This window comes from Pteropus vampyrus, unplaced genomic scaffold (assembly GCF_000151845.1).
Source record: "Pteropus vampyrus isolate Shadow unplaced genomic scaffold, Pvam_2.0 Scaffold465, whole genome shotgun sequence".
Classification (NCBI taxonomy): Eukaryota; Metazoa; Chordata; class Mammalia; order Chiroptera; family Pteropodidae; genus Pteropus; species Pteropus vampyrus.
In genome coordinates this window covers 944,373-960,728 of record NW_011889246.1, presented here as the reverse complement: position 1 = coordinate 960,728, position 16,356 = coordinate 944,373, and the positions used below count along the sequence as shown (strand labels likewise).

Below are 16,356 nucleotides of genomic sequence, written 5' to 3'. Positions count from 1 at the left end.
TCTACCAACAGAGGAACAAAGCTGGCCTTGTTGCCTCTGACAGCTGAAAACCTTCCGTATGTCCATTTTGTGCTAGATCTGTAGGGATAGAAGGGTGAATAAGAAAGACAGCCCTGCTCTGAAAGAGGTCATAGTTTAATCGCAGATATGAGAAAAACACACAGTGGCAAGAAGAAGAAAATAAGTTAGAAGAAAGGGAAACATCAAATGTTGTACAAGTTCAAAGTTAGGAGAGGCCAAGTCTGAGAAGATCAAGAAAGTATTAATGGAGAAGGCGACTTCTGACATGGACTCAAAGGGAAAGTAGGAGCTGAGGTTTCTCTATCCCTCCTTTTCTCCTAACCTGGCACCAGGGGACAGCCTGGCTCATCATCCTTCAAGGCGCATGCAGTAATTCTTCAGTATGTGAAAACACGAACACTCTTGAGGCAAAGTGGCAGTTCTAGAACCAGCACAAAGTTTGGAAGTATTCCCAGAGCATGTCCATCTCTCAGAACCCTTCCTTGAAGAACGAGTGAGACTCAGCTGCTGCTGGTCCCTGAAAAGTGCCCGCAGACTTTCCAGGCAAGAGAGAAGCACTCTTTGGGCAGATAAGGGTGAGCCACCTAATGGCACCCTCCTGATCAGTCACAGGCTCCCTCAGTGAGGAGGACGTGAGGGCACATTGGTCACTCTACAGCATGGAGCATAAACAAACATGGCAGAGTTGGGGGAGTGAGAAATCATTGAATAAGGAGATGGAGATCAGCATTCTGCTCACAATTGCATTCTGTAGGGAGATGTGAATTGAGTTAGTTGCAAGATTGAGTCGTATAACTTGTCATCAATATGGATAAAGTCTAAAGTCTTTCACGGGTGTCTTAATCAGTTCGGGCTGCCATAACAAAATACCACAGACTGGGAGGCTTAAACAGACATTTGTTTTCTCACAGTTCTGAAGGCTAGAAGTCCAACATCAAGGTGCTGACAGGCTTGGTTTCTCTCTTCCCTGGCTTGGTGATGACCACCTTCTCACTGTGTCTTCACATGGCCTCTCCTCTGTGCACATGTGGAGAGACTACTCTGGTATCTCTTACCTCTTCTTATAAGGACACCAGTCCTGTTGGGTTAGGACCCCTCCCCGATGACCTTCCTACCCTTAATTACCTCCTTCAAGGCCCCATTTACAACAGTCACATTTTGGGGGGTAGAACTTCAACTTATGAATTTGGAGGGGGCATAACTCATTTCATAACACAAGTCTGTTGATCAGCTGGCCTCTGCTCGCTTTTCGGCATCTCTGTCCCTCTCCGGATGGCAACCTGCTCCTCGCCTGACCACATCCCTTGCCATTCTCTAAACACGTCATGCTCTTTCCAGGCCTCCTGAGCCTTGCACATGATTTCCCTCTTCTTGAAATTTCTCCTCCCTTGGCTGGCGCCTGCTTTCCCTGGTGACCAGCTTAGACCCTGCCACCTTCTCAGGAAAGCTTTCTGACCACCTTCATTGGTCTTTCACCTCTATCATCACGGAACTCTGATGTCAGTGTTCTTATCTCCCCCCTCCTCCGGTTCCGCCCCCACCCAGACCCCATGGGGTAGGGGCTGTGTTCATAATGTCCTCAGGGCCAAGCAGAGACTTGGTAAATATCTGTTGAATGAACTATTAGAAATCTTTAATTTCAAGAAATGCCTCTAGATAATCTACTAACATCTCCATCCCCAGTGGATGTCCGGCTGCCCTGCCTTAAGGAGGTTATAGCCATGGGGCTTGGTGAGCACATCTAGTGACAGCGGCTGATTCTGACCAGTAGGGCTGGGTGCAGTGGCCTTCTCCCTCCCACAGAGTGAGCCCAGGCAGTACACTGTTTCTGGTTATATGCAAACAGAATCATCTGGGTTGCATTAGCAGGCTCCACTGTAAACAGCCTTTAACAAAACTGAGCGCTGGGAAAATAGGAGGCAAATGGAGAGACCTTCCTCGCCCTGTGCAGAAAGACAAAGCAGGAAAGGGCTGGATGGAATCAGAGTGGAAATGGCCCCCTAGGGAAGCCTGCTCTCTTCAGGGGGTGGGGGTTGGTTCTGGGACCAGGGGGCACCTCCCAAACAGGCAGCAAGAGTGAGCAGCTGGTTCTTCGTTTGAGGACCTAAGAGGCCCCTTTGGCTCCCCGACTTTTCTGATGGAGCGCAAGGTGCAACGGGGAAGCGGTCTGTGCCATCCTCCTTGAAACAAAGCCAGCTGCTCCGTCGTAGGCTCTGACCTTGCAGGAGGACAACAGTGACCGTGTTTTGTGCATGTGTGTGTTTATGTGTTGTGGCCCAAACAGCTGGCCCCCAGCGAGGCCCAGGAGCAGCAGGAGCTGCGGGCTGTCTTGCGCTGGCGTCGCCTCCAGGACGAGGTACGGAACTCCCCGGAGGAGATGCAGGTGTTGAGGTAAAGCTCCCCGCGACCCCTTTACCTCCTCTACTCTTCCTCCCACATCTCCTTCCTTGCTGGAAACGTCCGAGCCATCTATTAGATCTGCCGTGTTTCCTTTTTAAATTAAATTGGACTAGGTTACTCATCCTCCCAGGGACATTATTGTTAGGTTTTAAGTCTTTCAGGGTGTGGGTTTGGATTTGCCTTCTGACATTTTCCTGGTGTCTCTGTTCAGGAAAAAACTAGCACAAGGCCATTTCTGGGACCAGATTCTTTTGAAGTTCTAATAGTCACTCCATGTGGTGGCTGTGGGTCTGGGAGAAGGTTGGGTTTGGTAGCCTGGCAGACAGTAAAAGGAAAGCCAAAAGGAAAAAAAAAAAAACCTTTAGGAAAATATTGATTTCTAAGTGTTTAGTAGTAACAGATGTTTGTGTCATGGGGCCTTTTGTTCCGGATAAGTCCCAGCAGGAGGCCACTCCTGTGGGAGGGTTCTGCTCCCAGCTCCTGCACTTTGTTTTCAGAGTGTATCTTGCAGCACTTGTGGGATTACTTCTTGCCGTTTTTCCATTTTTGTCCCTCTCTGCTTTGCTCGTTTTCTTCACTTCTCTGAATAGTTGTTTATCTGAAACCTCGAGCCTAGGCCCCAGGAGCACTGCGGTTGCTGTGGCAACAGAAGCTCTCATCCTGCCCCCTTTCGACTATAGCCAAGTCTTTGGAATCCACAATCAGACAGGTGGGAAGGCAGCCATCCAGGAATCATCTCCACTTTAGATAGCAGCCTTGAAGTCTAGTTCATCTCCTGAGGAGAAGCCTGCCTGAAACGGTTCTGTGTTGTCGCTGTTTTTAACTAAATGCCCCCCACTCCTCAGTAACTGCCCATTGAGGTCCACGTCTGAGGGAACTGCTGAGCCTGACCCGAACCGGAGGCTGGCTGGTGCTTTTGTGCAGCACTGCAGCATGGGCTGGCCTCTCTTCCCACAGAGAAGTCCCCACTCACATGCTAACTGCTGGCATCAGCGCTGATTCATCTATTGTTCAGGAGAGCCAGAGCCTGGAGCCCTGCAGTCCCCACCCAATGCCAATGTTCTTGCATTTGTTCGCTCAGCTAGTGAGACGGCTACATTCGCAACCCACACGCACAGGGGCCCTGCTCTCACAAAGCTTCCACTTAGCGGAGACCCTTTTGCGTGTATAGCTAGTTACAGGTGGTGAGAAGTGTGAAGAAGACACAGTGATTTATAGTGAGGAGGTTGGGGAATGCCTTTCAGAGGAGCACGGAGGCCCCAAGGCAGGAAAGAGCTTGGCTTGCACATGCGGAGGGAGCAACAGAAAGGGCAGGGTGGCTAGAAGGGTGGGGAGAGCAGGCAGGAGCCAGGCAGGATCCAGGTCCTCAAGCCTTACTCCAAGTGCAATGGAAGATGCCCCAGGGCCTTCAGCAGAAAAGGCTTTTGGTCTGTCTTATAGTTTTGCAGTGCTGCTCTGGCTGCTGTGTGAGATAGACCGCAGGCAGCACACTGAAAGCAAGCAGAAGTGTTGGAATATTGCAGTCATCCATTAAAGAGGTCCTGGTAGTAGCAGTGACAGACTCAAGAAGCAGACCTATTTGAGATGTGGAACTGGCAGATCTTTGGTCGATTGAATGTGGAGAAGAGGGAAATGAGAGTGTCCAGAATGATTTCTAGGCTTTGGACTTGAGCGGCTGGGTAGTTAGTGAGATAGCACAGACTTTGAGAGGAGCAGGCTTTGGAGGGAAAAATAAAGATTCCAGTTTTGCATGCATTAAGTTGGAGATGTCAAATAGCTATTCAGTATTGAGAACTCAGTGGGATCTATAAATCAGGCGCTCATTGGAAAGCTTGGAACATTTGACCTATAAATACTTAAAATTCTGAGCACATTGAAATCACCAGGGAGAGAGGAAAGTGAGAGAAGAGGTGGAGAGGAGTCAGCAGAGGAGCTGGGGAAATCAGTATAGAGAAAAACCGGACCCCGGGGCTCATGGAAGCCAGGAAGGAAAGTCAAGAAGGTGGGAGTAGGATGTTGGATGCTACTGAGGAGTGTGTAAAAGGGAGGGCGAGAAGTGACCTTTGGGTTGGACCACATAAAGATGTTGTGACCTTGACATGCATGCATTTATTCATGAGTGGTGAAGGAGGAAGCCAGATTGAAGTGGGTAGAAGAGTGAATGAGTGGTCAGGAAGTAGAGATGGTGAATGTGGACTCTGTGAGGGAATTTGCGTTTGGCGGGGGGCAGGTGAAGGTCAGAGACATTTGTTTTAGGGTGGCCGATGCAGGCACATGCTTATGTGGGAGCTGTATAACTGTGCCTATTCTGTCACCTGTCGAGACTCGGGTTCTCCATTTTCCAAATCTCTTAAGTTCCTCCGGTGCCTCCAGTTCTGCATGACCATCATCCTTCGGTGGAGTAGAAGCATAATAATTAACATACGTTGATGAAATGTGTTTCCACTTTATAAGCAGTCAGCCTGCACACTGGAAAGTCTACACAGGTGAGGAGAGCCTGATCTGTTAACTCCACGGGGCTTGGTCAACTCAGCCGCTGGGGGCCAACAGCTTTTCCTGTGTGTATGGAGTCACGAGAAAGAATATATCGTTATTAGATCTGTGTGCTAGAAGACTAATGATGGCATTTGTTTTTCTTTGTGTTAGTATTCAGAAATTATATTTGCCTAAATTCAGGCTAACTATGAAATAACTGCATTTAAAAGACTTGTTGCACATCACTACAGAAAATATTGTTTTCAGATGTGCTTACGATGAAGCGGAAATTTTTCTTAACCTGCCCCGAATTATATAGTCTAGGTTTAGTTTACTCCCATCTCTCTCGCATTTTCCCTTAAGTGGGCACAGAGAACCTAGAAATTACTGAAAGTGAAAAGAGGAACCAGGGTTGTAAAAATTTATTCTCAGATTTTGTTTTGTTTTAATATGCAAGTTAAGACCTTAGGAAAGAAGTCTCTTAAAACAATACAGTGATCGAAGATGCTATCTTTTTTTTTTTCTTTTCACATACACCCTGGTCTTGAAATAATGGACCAAGAACAATTTAGATGTCTTGGTTTGTGTCTGAATAATTTCTTCACTTTGCCAGATGCAGTGGAAACTTTTTACCCATCTTTGCAGCCGCTTTCAACATGGGTGACCACTCCCTTTTAACAACACTTTCTTCTCTTGGCTTCTGTGTCCCACACTCTCTTTGATTTCCTTCTGCTTCATGAGCCAGTCCTGCTCTACCTCTCCTGCTGACTATTTAACATTTTCACTGAGATGTCTCAAGGCTCAGAAAGACTATAAAGTGTCCAACATCGTGCAGCTGATAGAGAGCAGAGCGGGGGGTTGAAACTACCCTCTTTCCCCTTCACTATCTTCCTACCTTCAAGGGAGTCAATATCACATTTAGTTGCATTAAAATAAAAATACTCTGTGTATCTTGAACTGAGGAAGGACATAAAGGTCGGAGTAAAAAAGTAACCTTGGACCAGGCAGCTTTGTGCCCGATTTTGAGAGCGTGTGCCTAATTTTTTCAGTAGACATTGGAAAAAAAGAAAACTCAACATTGTATTGATTATAGATACGGGAGTATTAACAAGCTGAGACGAAAACAACTAAAATTTTGTTTGGCTCTGACTTACTAATTTCCGTAATTTATAAGAACTGGTTTTCCATTTGTGCCTTCCATGCAGTCCGTGTTGAATCATGGCTCTCATCAAATATGTCTTAGATCGACGTGGTTGTAAGTTTTCTTTGGTTACAACCGTTCTTCATGTTCTCCCAGTCTTCTCAGCTTTCCTCTGCTGGGCAGCCTGTAACGTGGCTGCAGGCTGTTGAGGCCATTTGCTCAGAGTTTCGAAAGGCTGGGGGTCATATTACTGACTCCGTCCGTTTTCTCATTTGTTAATTATTAAAGCTGCCTTTCCCGTAGACAGACCCCAGCGGCTCTCTCCGGATTCTTCCTCACTGCTCCCAGCCCTAGGCAGCTCTGTGTGCCAGGTGAAGCCTGCTCTTGATGCTGTTCTACTCTGTCCTGCCTGGCCACCACCTCTTCACTTTCTCCTGTCATCCCTCACCTCCCAGCCTAAAAACTTTCCTTTTGAGCAGTGCTGCGGTACTGACTCCTGCCAAGGAAGAGGCTGGGGGGCTTCCAAAAGGCTCTGGTGCCTTTGTCTCTGGGGCACAGCTAGATTCCCGCATTTTCTCTCTAAGTGCATTTAGTTAGATATTCTGAGGGGTTGGTGGAAATGGAAGAGCTGCAGAGTCGGGGTCAGAAGAAATCTCCATTGGTTTTCATTGTTTATGATTTATTACCACGCCCCCTTTTTTTCTGGATTCATTGTTAAAGTCAAGCTCGTGCTGAGAAAAACATCAAAATATATCACGTTGAGGAGACTCTGACAAGCCTGAAGTGGCTTTTTCTCCTAGCTGCCACCTCCACAGTCGATACAATTCTAGAGACATGCAGACTTCTTTTCCTACCTTCCTCATGAATGCCTCATCCCCCTGGGCACAAAGACATCTATAATAATAAGGAAAAAACCCTAAATATGTAACTCAGTCCATAGCCAAAATGAAATGTGTGTACCACAAGTTCTGTGAGGTGCACCACGCCTAAGCACTGTATGTTCCATTTAAATCAGTAAGACTTTTAAAGTTAAAAGCCCATGTGTAAACCTTCTCTAAAATGCATGAAGTTTTCACCTCTAAAGTTTTTCTCAAAATTTTTATTTCTAATCCTTAAGTAACATGGCAATCTTTCCCCAGACGCAGGTGTCCACTGGCAGCCACGTGAGTCTGCCTCAGGGAAAGCTCTTCTCCTTCAAAAGTCCCTTGTTGCTGTCACACCCCCACCTCTAGCACAGTCTTCTCCACTGCTCCTCCAGCCTGGGGCTGAGAGCTCCCCAGGGCCTTACTTCAGTCTCCACTGGGCCCCTGGACCCAGTAAACCTTTTCACTCCTCCTTGGACAACCCCCCTTTCCATTGCCTTTGGCGTTTATTCCAGACCTTCTCCAATCTCTCTTTCTCTTTTGCTTCCTGCCCCACACGGAAAACTGAGGCCATCAGCCTGTTCTCCCTTCAATTATATAAATGCATCAGCATCCACATCTATTCTCACCTCTCAGATGCCAGAGTGCCAACTTGTCAGTCTTAATACAGTTAAAGATACATTTCTGATTTCAGATGTGGAACTAATTTCTGTGAGTGTGCCTTAACACAGATCCGAGAATAAGGAAAAAAAAATAGAAAAATAAAAAACATATTTAAAACCCTGTGCCCATGAGGAAGAGGGAAGAGAGGGCCATACACCAAGGGGGAATGATGCTCTCATCGCTTTGGACCAGGAATCAGGGTCATAAGTGTAGGGAAACTGTTTTTTCCTAAGGTCATTGTGCCCCATGATCACCAGATTCTATAAACATATTTCAATTACTGTTGTATGGGACTCCACTGCTTTGTGTGGTACCATTGATAGCTCTTGCTTTCTGGGAATTTCTGTCACCTGGCTTTCATGGCAACCCCTCTTCTAGTTCTCCTTGTCCCCCTCTGCCATTGTTCCTTCAGCTCCTTCACAGTCTGCTCTTTGTTTGCCTGCTTCTCCAGAGTTGGTGTCCCCAGGAGGCTCCCCTCTCTTGGAGTGGTTTCATTTATACCACCTGTCTTAGCTAGGGTTTCCCAGAAGCAGACCCTCAGACAAGATTCATGTGAAAGGGATTATTAGGAAGTCCGGGTGTGTGTGAGGGAACAGAAGGGGAAGTAGAAATAAGGAGAGGAGACCAAGCTGGGGTGCCATGGTGTTGAGTCAGTTCACACAGGATTGCTCTGGAGGCAGTGTGGGTCAGCCTCAGAGTTGTCCCCATCAGGGGCAAGAGGCCCAGAGCATGTATACCCCTGCCCCTGTGGTCGTTGCCTGGAGAGATATACGTTCCCAAGTACTTCCTGCTCTCAAGTTCACAGGCAAAACAGGCTCAGGCAACCTGAGAGCCGAAAGCTGATGTGCATACAGATGATAAAAGCCCCACGGATGTGAGCTGGGCACGGGCACTGCTGGCCACACCTCCTGTCTGTGCTGGAGGCTCCCAAGTCTCCAGGCCAACCCCGCCCAGCTCTTTTAAAGATCAAATGTGAACGCTTAACAGCCCATTTGACATCATCTCTTCTTGGCCGCCGTATAGGCATCTCACACTGGCAGTCCCCTCTCTCCACCCCAACTGCTAACATCCTTTAGTGTCGAACTCATAGATGGAAACCTGGGAGCCTTCCAGCTCCTCCCTCTCCTTCTCTTTTCTCCTGAGAGGGCTTGAGCTATCACTCTGAACTCACTTCATAAGTATTTCTCATTTCTCAACCCCTAACACCACTGTCTCTCTGTTTAGAACTTAATGGCTTGTGCGCACCAATCCAACAGCCTCTGAATTGTTTTTTCTGCCTCTAGTCTTGCCCCATCAAATCTATCTTCCTCACTTCCATTAGGGAGCCCTACTTAAAACACCTTATGGTTCTACCACCTCCTAGCTTACAACCTTCTAAAAGCTTCCCCTCACCTCCAACGTAGCTCCTTGATTGATTGTGGAAAGGAGCATTAAATGAGAACGGGTTTACTGGAGAGGATAGCCATTAAGAACCTGTGAGACCGAAGGTGGACCAGGGAAGGACAGGCTGGAGTAAATGCTGGAGTTCCTTAGCTGCTGAATTCAAGAGTGCATGGGACTGTCCAGGCAATGGGGAGCTATTTTCAGTTCCAAGAATGACACAATAAAAATGGAGTTCTGGGAAGATCACCCAGACGTCGGGTTGACACATGATCAGAGAGACACAGTCTAGAGGCCAGATAGAATTAGGTGGCTGTTACAGGAACACAGGCCTGAATTAAGAAGAGCTGGGGATCCTCTTTCTTTGTTGGCCTAAGGCTCTGACTGAGGGAGTCGCTCATGTGGGGCTATTCAAAACTGATTGAAATGCCAATACATCTTCAGAGAAGGCTTCTAATAATGTGATGTAAAGCTATCCCTGCCTGCAGGTAAAGACTGACCCACCAAAGGAACTGGTTGAATATGTAAGCTTTGTGAAATTTGTTATGACTTTGAACAAAGTGAAACACAATCCCAATTTTTTCTTGGCCAAGGCCTGATCGATTCTGCCTCATTTTAGAGAAACATCATCTGAGGATGCAGGCCTGAACTCTCTCCAGAGCTTGTCAGTCTTCGGTCTCAACCCAGGAAAGTAGTATAGGGTTTGTGGGAGTAAGCCTAAGAGCCCAGTTGTCTGGGCTTGAGTCCAGTTATGACTCTACTATAGACTGTATAACCTTGAGAGGGTTTCACGACCACGTTGAGCCTTAGTCTCGTCTCTGTAAAATAATTCTACCTGATAGGCGAGTGTGAGGAATACAGGTGATGAAAACGTGCAAGTCGTTTAGAACACTTGTATTAGATTGAATCGTAGGAAATTGCCATTTTGGTGCATCTAAAATGGCTGAACATTGTCAATTCCCTATTGTTCAATCTAGAGTAAATACTTAAAATGTGTGGGATACTATCATCTAGACTCTCTGGCATTTGGTAAATGGTTGCCCAAGAAGTAACACAAGGACACAAGGGTGCATGCAGCCTCACAGCCAGCCCCACTCTCCCGCCTAGCTTATTCTGCTTTTCTCATTCTGCCTCATTCCCAAGGCTCTGAGCTGGGCCAGTCATTTCTCTCACTTATGCCACCTTCTCTTGGCAACTACAAAGGGCATTCCTATCCCTGTCTCTACCATCCGGGGCCTGGAAACACCTGCCTTTCCTCATGACTAACGATTGGTTGGAGGGTTCACAAAGTTAATTTTACCAAGAAATGAAGATGACATTAAAAAAACAAAAAGTACAAGGATACTTGGTTACAAGTGAAAAGGATGGGATTAAAAGCAAAAAACTAAAATAAATCTGAATGTTAAAGATGTTCAAACTAATAGCTCGAGGTAATAAATTAAATTAGCAACATTTCTAAGATAAATAGGATTCTCATACTCTCCCAACTTCTGGTCTAATCTCTACGTAAGGGCCATTCTGGTGTCCCCTCTGGCTCTGCTCTGTACAGCTCCCTTGGCTTCTGTGCAGACTCTGACCCTGAGAAGAAAAAAGTTCTTGCCTCTGTGGCCTTTAAGAGTTCTTACCCAAGCTCAGACCACCAGCACTGGCCTGTACAGTTTTTAAAGTCTCTACATCTGTCTCTTGGAATTCCGGCCCTCCATCCTCCATTCCTCAGGCCTGGGATTCCCTCCACCTTCTTCCTGTCCAGTTTTCTTTATTTGAATCACACACGCTAACCAGCTAGCTGTGTAGACCATTTCTCCCCTTTCGTGACAAGAGGGTGCTATACCTATGCCAGCGTTTTCTGAAAAATGGTAAGGCTTTCAGCCAGCCAGAAACCGCCTCTGCCTTTTCCTTTTTGAAAGGCCAGCTCCACCCCTCTGAGCTCCCCACTCAGTTCCTGTTTCCTGTTGGAGGGACACCCTCAGCTTGCACTTCTTTTACCCAGCAAAGACGACTGACATGTCCTGAATAGTTGAACTCAAGTAACCCTCCCTATTCATTTTTCTAGATCATTCCCTGGTTACTCATCACTCAGGTATTTCCAAGGGAGGGATAGAATTCTCCTCTATAGGCCCCTAATTACATACTTACTATACAGGATGTTTCAATTTTGCAATAACATTTGATAGGTTTTTTTAAAATATAGAACAACATAAACAAGGAACAAAGTAGTTTATAATCACTGCTTAGTTAACCATGATTTTTTGAAAAAATTAAAGTACATAACAGGAAAATTCAACAGTTTAGAAAGGTATAAAATTCTATCTCCATCACTATAGTCCTCGCCCTAAAATAATCACTGCTAGCATTTTCTTGTGAACCTTTCTGGAAATAAATTTTATTTTATGAGTATATATGTATATTTTTTGTGTATTGCTGCCCTGTGTGGTACTGATTCACTATAACACTATTTGCCTATGAAATATTTTCCTAAAAAATAATTCATAAACCAATCTATAATAGTTCCCTCTCATGTTGCCCATCCTCTAAGGATATCACATGCACTCAGCCAATCCTAGCACTCTGTATATTTTATTCTTGGCTAATTAGTGTTAGTTTCCCATTCAGAAAAACACCCAGAGAGTGAGTGCTTTCTCATGTAATCCTAAACTGACTTTGTTCTACAAAGTACTCGCTTACCCCACCCCAACCCAGCCTCACCACCCCATTTAGTCTATGTTTTGGCCAATGGTTTTTACCCAGAATAGCTGACAAAAACTGTTACAAGTTCTTGTCTGTACCTGCTGTAAAGACATGAAAGAAGAATAACCTTCTAACATGTGAAAATCCAGTTTTCTAAGGGCTCTTCCTCCTTTCAAATCAGAGGTTTAAGTAAGAAAAGAAGTGCAATACATGTACTGGACACTATAAAACATTGTTGAAGGAAGTTAAAGAATTAAATGGCAAGACATCTATCTTCGTAAATTAGGAGACTTAAAATTGTTAAAATGGCAATACTCCCTAAACTGATCTATGAATCCACTGTAATCCGTGTTACAATTTCAGCTGCCTTTTTTGTTGTTGCAAAAATGGACAAGCTGATCCTAAAATTCATACAAAAATTCAAGAGACCCTGAATAGCCAAAACAATCTTGAAAAACAGCAAAGTTTGAGGATTCACACTTCTCGATTTCAATACTTAACTACAAAGACAATGTGATACTGGCATAAGGACAGAAATATAGGTCAATAGAATAAAACTGAGAGTCTAGAAACAAACCCTCTCATTTATGATCAGTTGGTTTTGACAAAGGTGCCAGAGCCATTCAATGGGAGAAGGAATAGTCTTTTCAACAAATGATCATGGGATGGCTGGATATCCACATGTAGAAGAATGAAGTTAGACCTTCTGCTTCATACCACATACAAAAATTAACTCAACATGGATCAAAGACCTAAATGTAAGAGCTGAAACTATAGAACTATTAGGGAAAAAACCCATAGGTATAAATCATCATGATCTTGGATTAGGCAGCATTTTCTTAGATAGAATACCTAAAGCACAGGCAACCAAAGAGGGGAGACCAATGAGTCGGACTTCATCAAAATTAAAACTTGTGTTTCAAAAGACTCCACCAAGAAAGTGAAAAGACAACCCACAGAATGAGCAAAAATATATCTGAGGGAATCGTATCCAGGATATATAAAGAACTCTTATAACTCAACCATAAAAAGGCAATAAAATTTAAAAATGGACAAAGGATCTAAATAGACATTTCTCAAGAAAATATATGTGCAAATGGCCAATAAGCACACACAAAAATGATTGACATTATTAGCCATCAAGGAAATGCCAATCAAAATCTCAGTAAGATACCACTTCATACCTGCTAGGATAACTATAATGAAAAAGACAGCCAAGAACAAGTGTTAATGAGGATTTAGAGAAATTAGAACCCTCCTACACTGTTGATGGGAATGTAAAAATGGTACAGCACCTTTAGAAAGCAACCTGGCAGATCCTCAGAAGGCTAAACATAGTTATCATACAACCCAACAATTCCACTCCTAGGTATATACCCAAGAGAAATGAAAATGTGAATTCATACAACAGCATGTATTCAGGTGTTCATAAAAGCATTGTTCTTTTTTCTTCCTTTTTTAATTAACTTTTTGAGGTAACTAACATTGGTTAATACATTATGTAAATTGAGATGTATAACATTCTAATTTGATATCTGTATACTCTATTATGTGCTCTCCATCAAAAATCTAGTTTTCCTCAGTTACCATATATTTTACTCCTTTTACCCATTTTGCTCACCCCCTGCCCCTCTGGTAACCACCATTCTGTTGTATCTATGAGTCTGTTATTGTTTTATTTTGTTTCTTCGTTTGTTACTTTTTTGTTTTATATTTCACATGTGAGTGAAATCATATGGTTTTTGTCCTTTTCCAGCTGACTTATTTCACTTAGCATGATACTCTTAAGATCCATCCATGTTGTCCCAAATAACAGTATTTCGTTATATATATTATAGATTCACACACACATATTCATACATGCATTCATATATACCACATCTTGTTTATCCATTTATCGGTCGTATACACTTAGGTTGTTTCCATATCTTTGCTTTTGTAAACAATGTTACAACGTACATAAGGGTACATATATCTTTTCAAATTAGCGTATTCATATTCTAGAAACATTATCCTTAATAGCTAAAAAATGGAAACAACTCTAATATCCATCAACAGATGAATGAATAAATGTATTACGTCCATACAATGGAATATTAATCAGCCATAAAAGGAATGAAGTACTGATGTGTGCTATAAAAATGGAAAAATCTTGAAAATATTATGCTAGGTGAAAGAAGCCAGACACAAAAAGCCACATATTATATGATTCCATTTACTTCAGATATTCAGAACAGGCAAATCCATAGAGACAAGAAGTAGATTAATGGTTGTCAGGGGCTGAGGGGAGGGGAAAATGGGAAGTGGCGGCCAATGCGTCTGAGGATTCTTTTGGGAGTGATGAAGATGTTCTGGAATTAGGTACTTGTGATGGTTACACGACCTTATAAATATACTAAAAACCACTGATAGATCTTTCCTTCTTTTCTTTCTTTCTCTTTCTCTCTCTCTCTTTCTTTCTTCTTTCTTTCTTTTTCACATAGAATTATTCATTTATTTAAATATTGAATACAATTTTATAATATAGAATAATTATAACTTAAGAATTTCACTATCATTGAACATTTATAGGTATTTAGTTTTTGAGTTTGGGGATGATATAAGAGAAAGTTTTCTCCCTATGCTTTATTTAGTAGGCCCAGAAATTACATATTCAAAAATTATTTTTGCTCCTTTTGATTATTTCTGTTGATGGTACTCATTATTTCATTAACATCTTTTATCATTAGTCATTGGATTGTACATTTTTTTATTATTTATTATTTTTATGCCTACAGCACCTGGTCTTTCTAGGTGGTCTCCCTTCCAAGTACTAACCAGGCCCGACCCTGTTTAGTTCCCAAAATCGGACACTGGGCTTGTTCAGGGTGGCATGGCCATAGACCATGGACCGTGGCTCCACTGGGGCACAAACCCAGGACCTTCTGCGTGTAAAGCAGATGTCCTAACCGCTACACTATGGAACCACATCCAGATTGTACATTTTTTAAATGGTGCATTTTATGATATGTGAATTATATCTCAACTTTTTTAAAAAGAGAGGGATTGATGGAAATCAATGGATGTTTTATAACATCTCATAACGGCACTGTAGCCTTAGTGGGGTTGACCAGCAATTGCCTAAAGGAAAGTTGGAAGAAGAAATTATGGTATTAGGCAGCTGGTGTCCTCAGGGCATTGGATGAAACCCAAGGGGCCATTTCCAGTGCTGGGTGCCAGGAGGACATCTCCATAGTGTCTGTGGCATGACAACCCCACACAGAGATGATTCATAGCCAAGAAAGTGCCCCTCAAGTACAAGTATCTACGCACAAGTATATGTTTCAGGTTTTTTCACCCCATCCTGTACCTTCCATTTTTCTCTTAATAATATAATACTGACTATTATTCTGTTATCAACACTGTAGGTCTTTTATTTTCAACTGCTGCAGAATATCCCAGAATATGAACATTTCATAACTATAGTCTATGGCCATACCACCCCGAACGTGCCCAATCTCGGCATAACTGTCTAACCATTTGTTAACCATCGGATATATTGGCAATTTCTAATTTTTTTCTTTCACAAACAAAGCTGTGGCTAGTGGTCTTACACAGTTGCCCATAAGAATGAGAAGGGGAGCTGCTCTCCTGACGACTCATCCTGCTTTACATCCTGATGTATGTTGGGCTTCAAACCCAGGCAAGCCACTGAGGAGGGAAAAGTCCTTCTTCAGCTCCCACAGACCATCTGCTCCTCTTTGAGTCATAAGAGGAGACGAGCCTTCCCATTATCTTGGCACACGGCACCACACATGCTGTTGGTGTTCAAAACGTGCTTCTGGTCTCCCTTGTAAAATGAAACTGGTGTTTGTCTCATTTGCCTTTTTCTGGGATGAAGTCATGGGTTTTTTTGGTTTGGTTTTTTTTTTTTTTTTTTTGGTTTTTCTTTTTTTACATAGTACAAAAAAAGTTTTTCATTTTTATCCTTTCTACTTTTGCTTTTTGTAATTTCCAGGTTCTCTATATTCCTGTGTTCTGAATGCATGTCACAGACTGACAGCCTGTGTTTTATTATGATCACCATAGCGCTGAATAGAGTGAGAGGCCGCTTTTAAGCTGGCTAATGAGGATACCAGGTCAGGTATAGTTTATGTGTACCTCTCCTTCCTCCACCCTCTCCCCGAGAATACAGCACAATAAAGGTATAATGAAAGCCTTGTGCTTGGTTCCTATACTCTCAAGCTAAATCTATCTCCAAATATATACGGTTGAATAAAATTCAGTTGTTTTCTCTAACTCATTTAGGTTTTTTTTTTTTTTTCCCCTAATCATAATTACCCTTGATGTTGATTTAGGAAGGCCGAGGCTATATAGCAAACCTACTGACTCCACCACAGTGGATAAACAAAGCTTTACTTCTAAATGCTGCAGCTTAAACATATTCCAGGTTATTTTATCTTCTAAAATCATAGAATACTAGGATCTGAATAGACCTTAAGAGTGATTTTGCTTAACCTCCTGTATCCCTGACTGTCAGCCACCCAGCTTCTGCCTGAGTGTGTCTAAGATCCAGATCTCATTGCTGCAGCAAGGAGCAGCATCCCTGTGGGAACAGCCCGTCTGAGAATGGCTTTCTGAAATCAGCCGGAACCTGCCTGTTTGGTAGGGTCTGCCTGGTCCTCTCAGTCCTGACATCCAGAGTTGCATAAGATTCACGTTGTTTTCACCTAGACAGTCCACATA

The 16,356-nt window shown here is 43.5% G+C and overlaps 1 protein-coding gene across 23 annotated transcripts in view; it reads left to right on the top strand.

Annotated features, from left to right (window-relative positions):
- The window catches only part of CUNH9orf3 (chromosome unknown C9orf3 homolog), a 339,317-nt gene that overhangs the window by 195,896 nt on the left and 127,065 nt on the right, over positions 1-16,356 (top strand). For all 23 annotated transcript variants that reach the window (XR_002777583.1, XR_002777584.1, XR_002777587.1 and 20 more), the window contains one exon: positions 2,306-2,412. Coding sequence is in view for 10 of the 23 variants with exons in the window: in XM_011382213.2 (XP_011380515.1) it covers positions 2,306-2,412 (107 nt within the window). In the remaining 13 variants the exon portion in view is untranslated. The remainder of the gene's footprint in view (positions 1-2,305; positions 2,413-16,356) is intronic.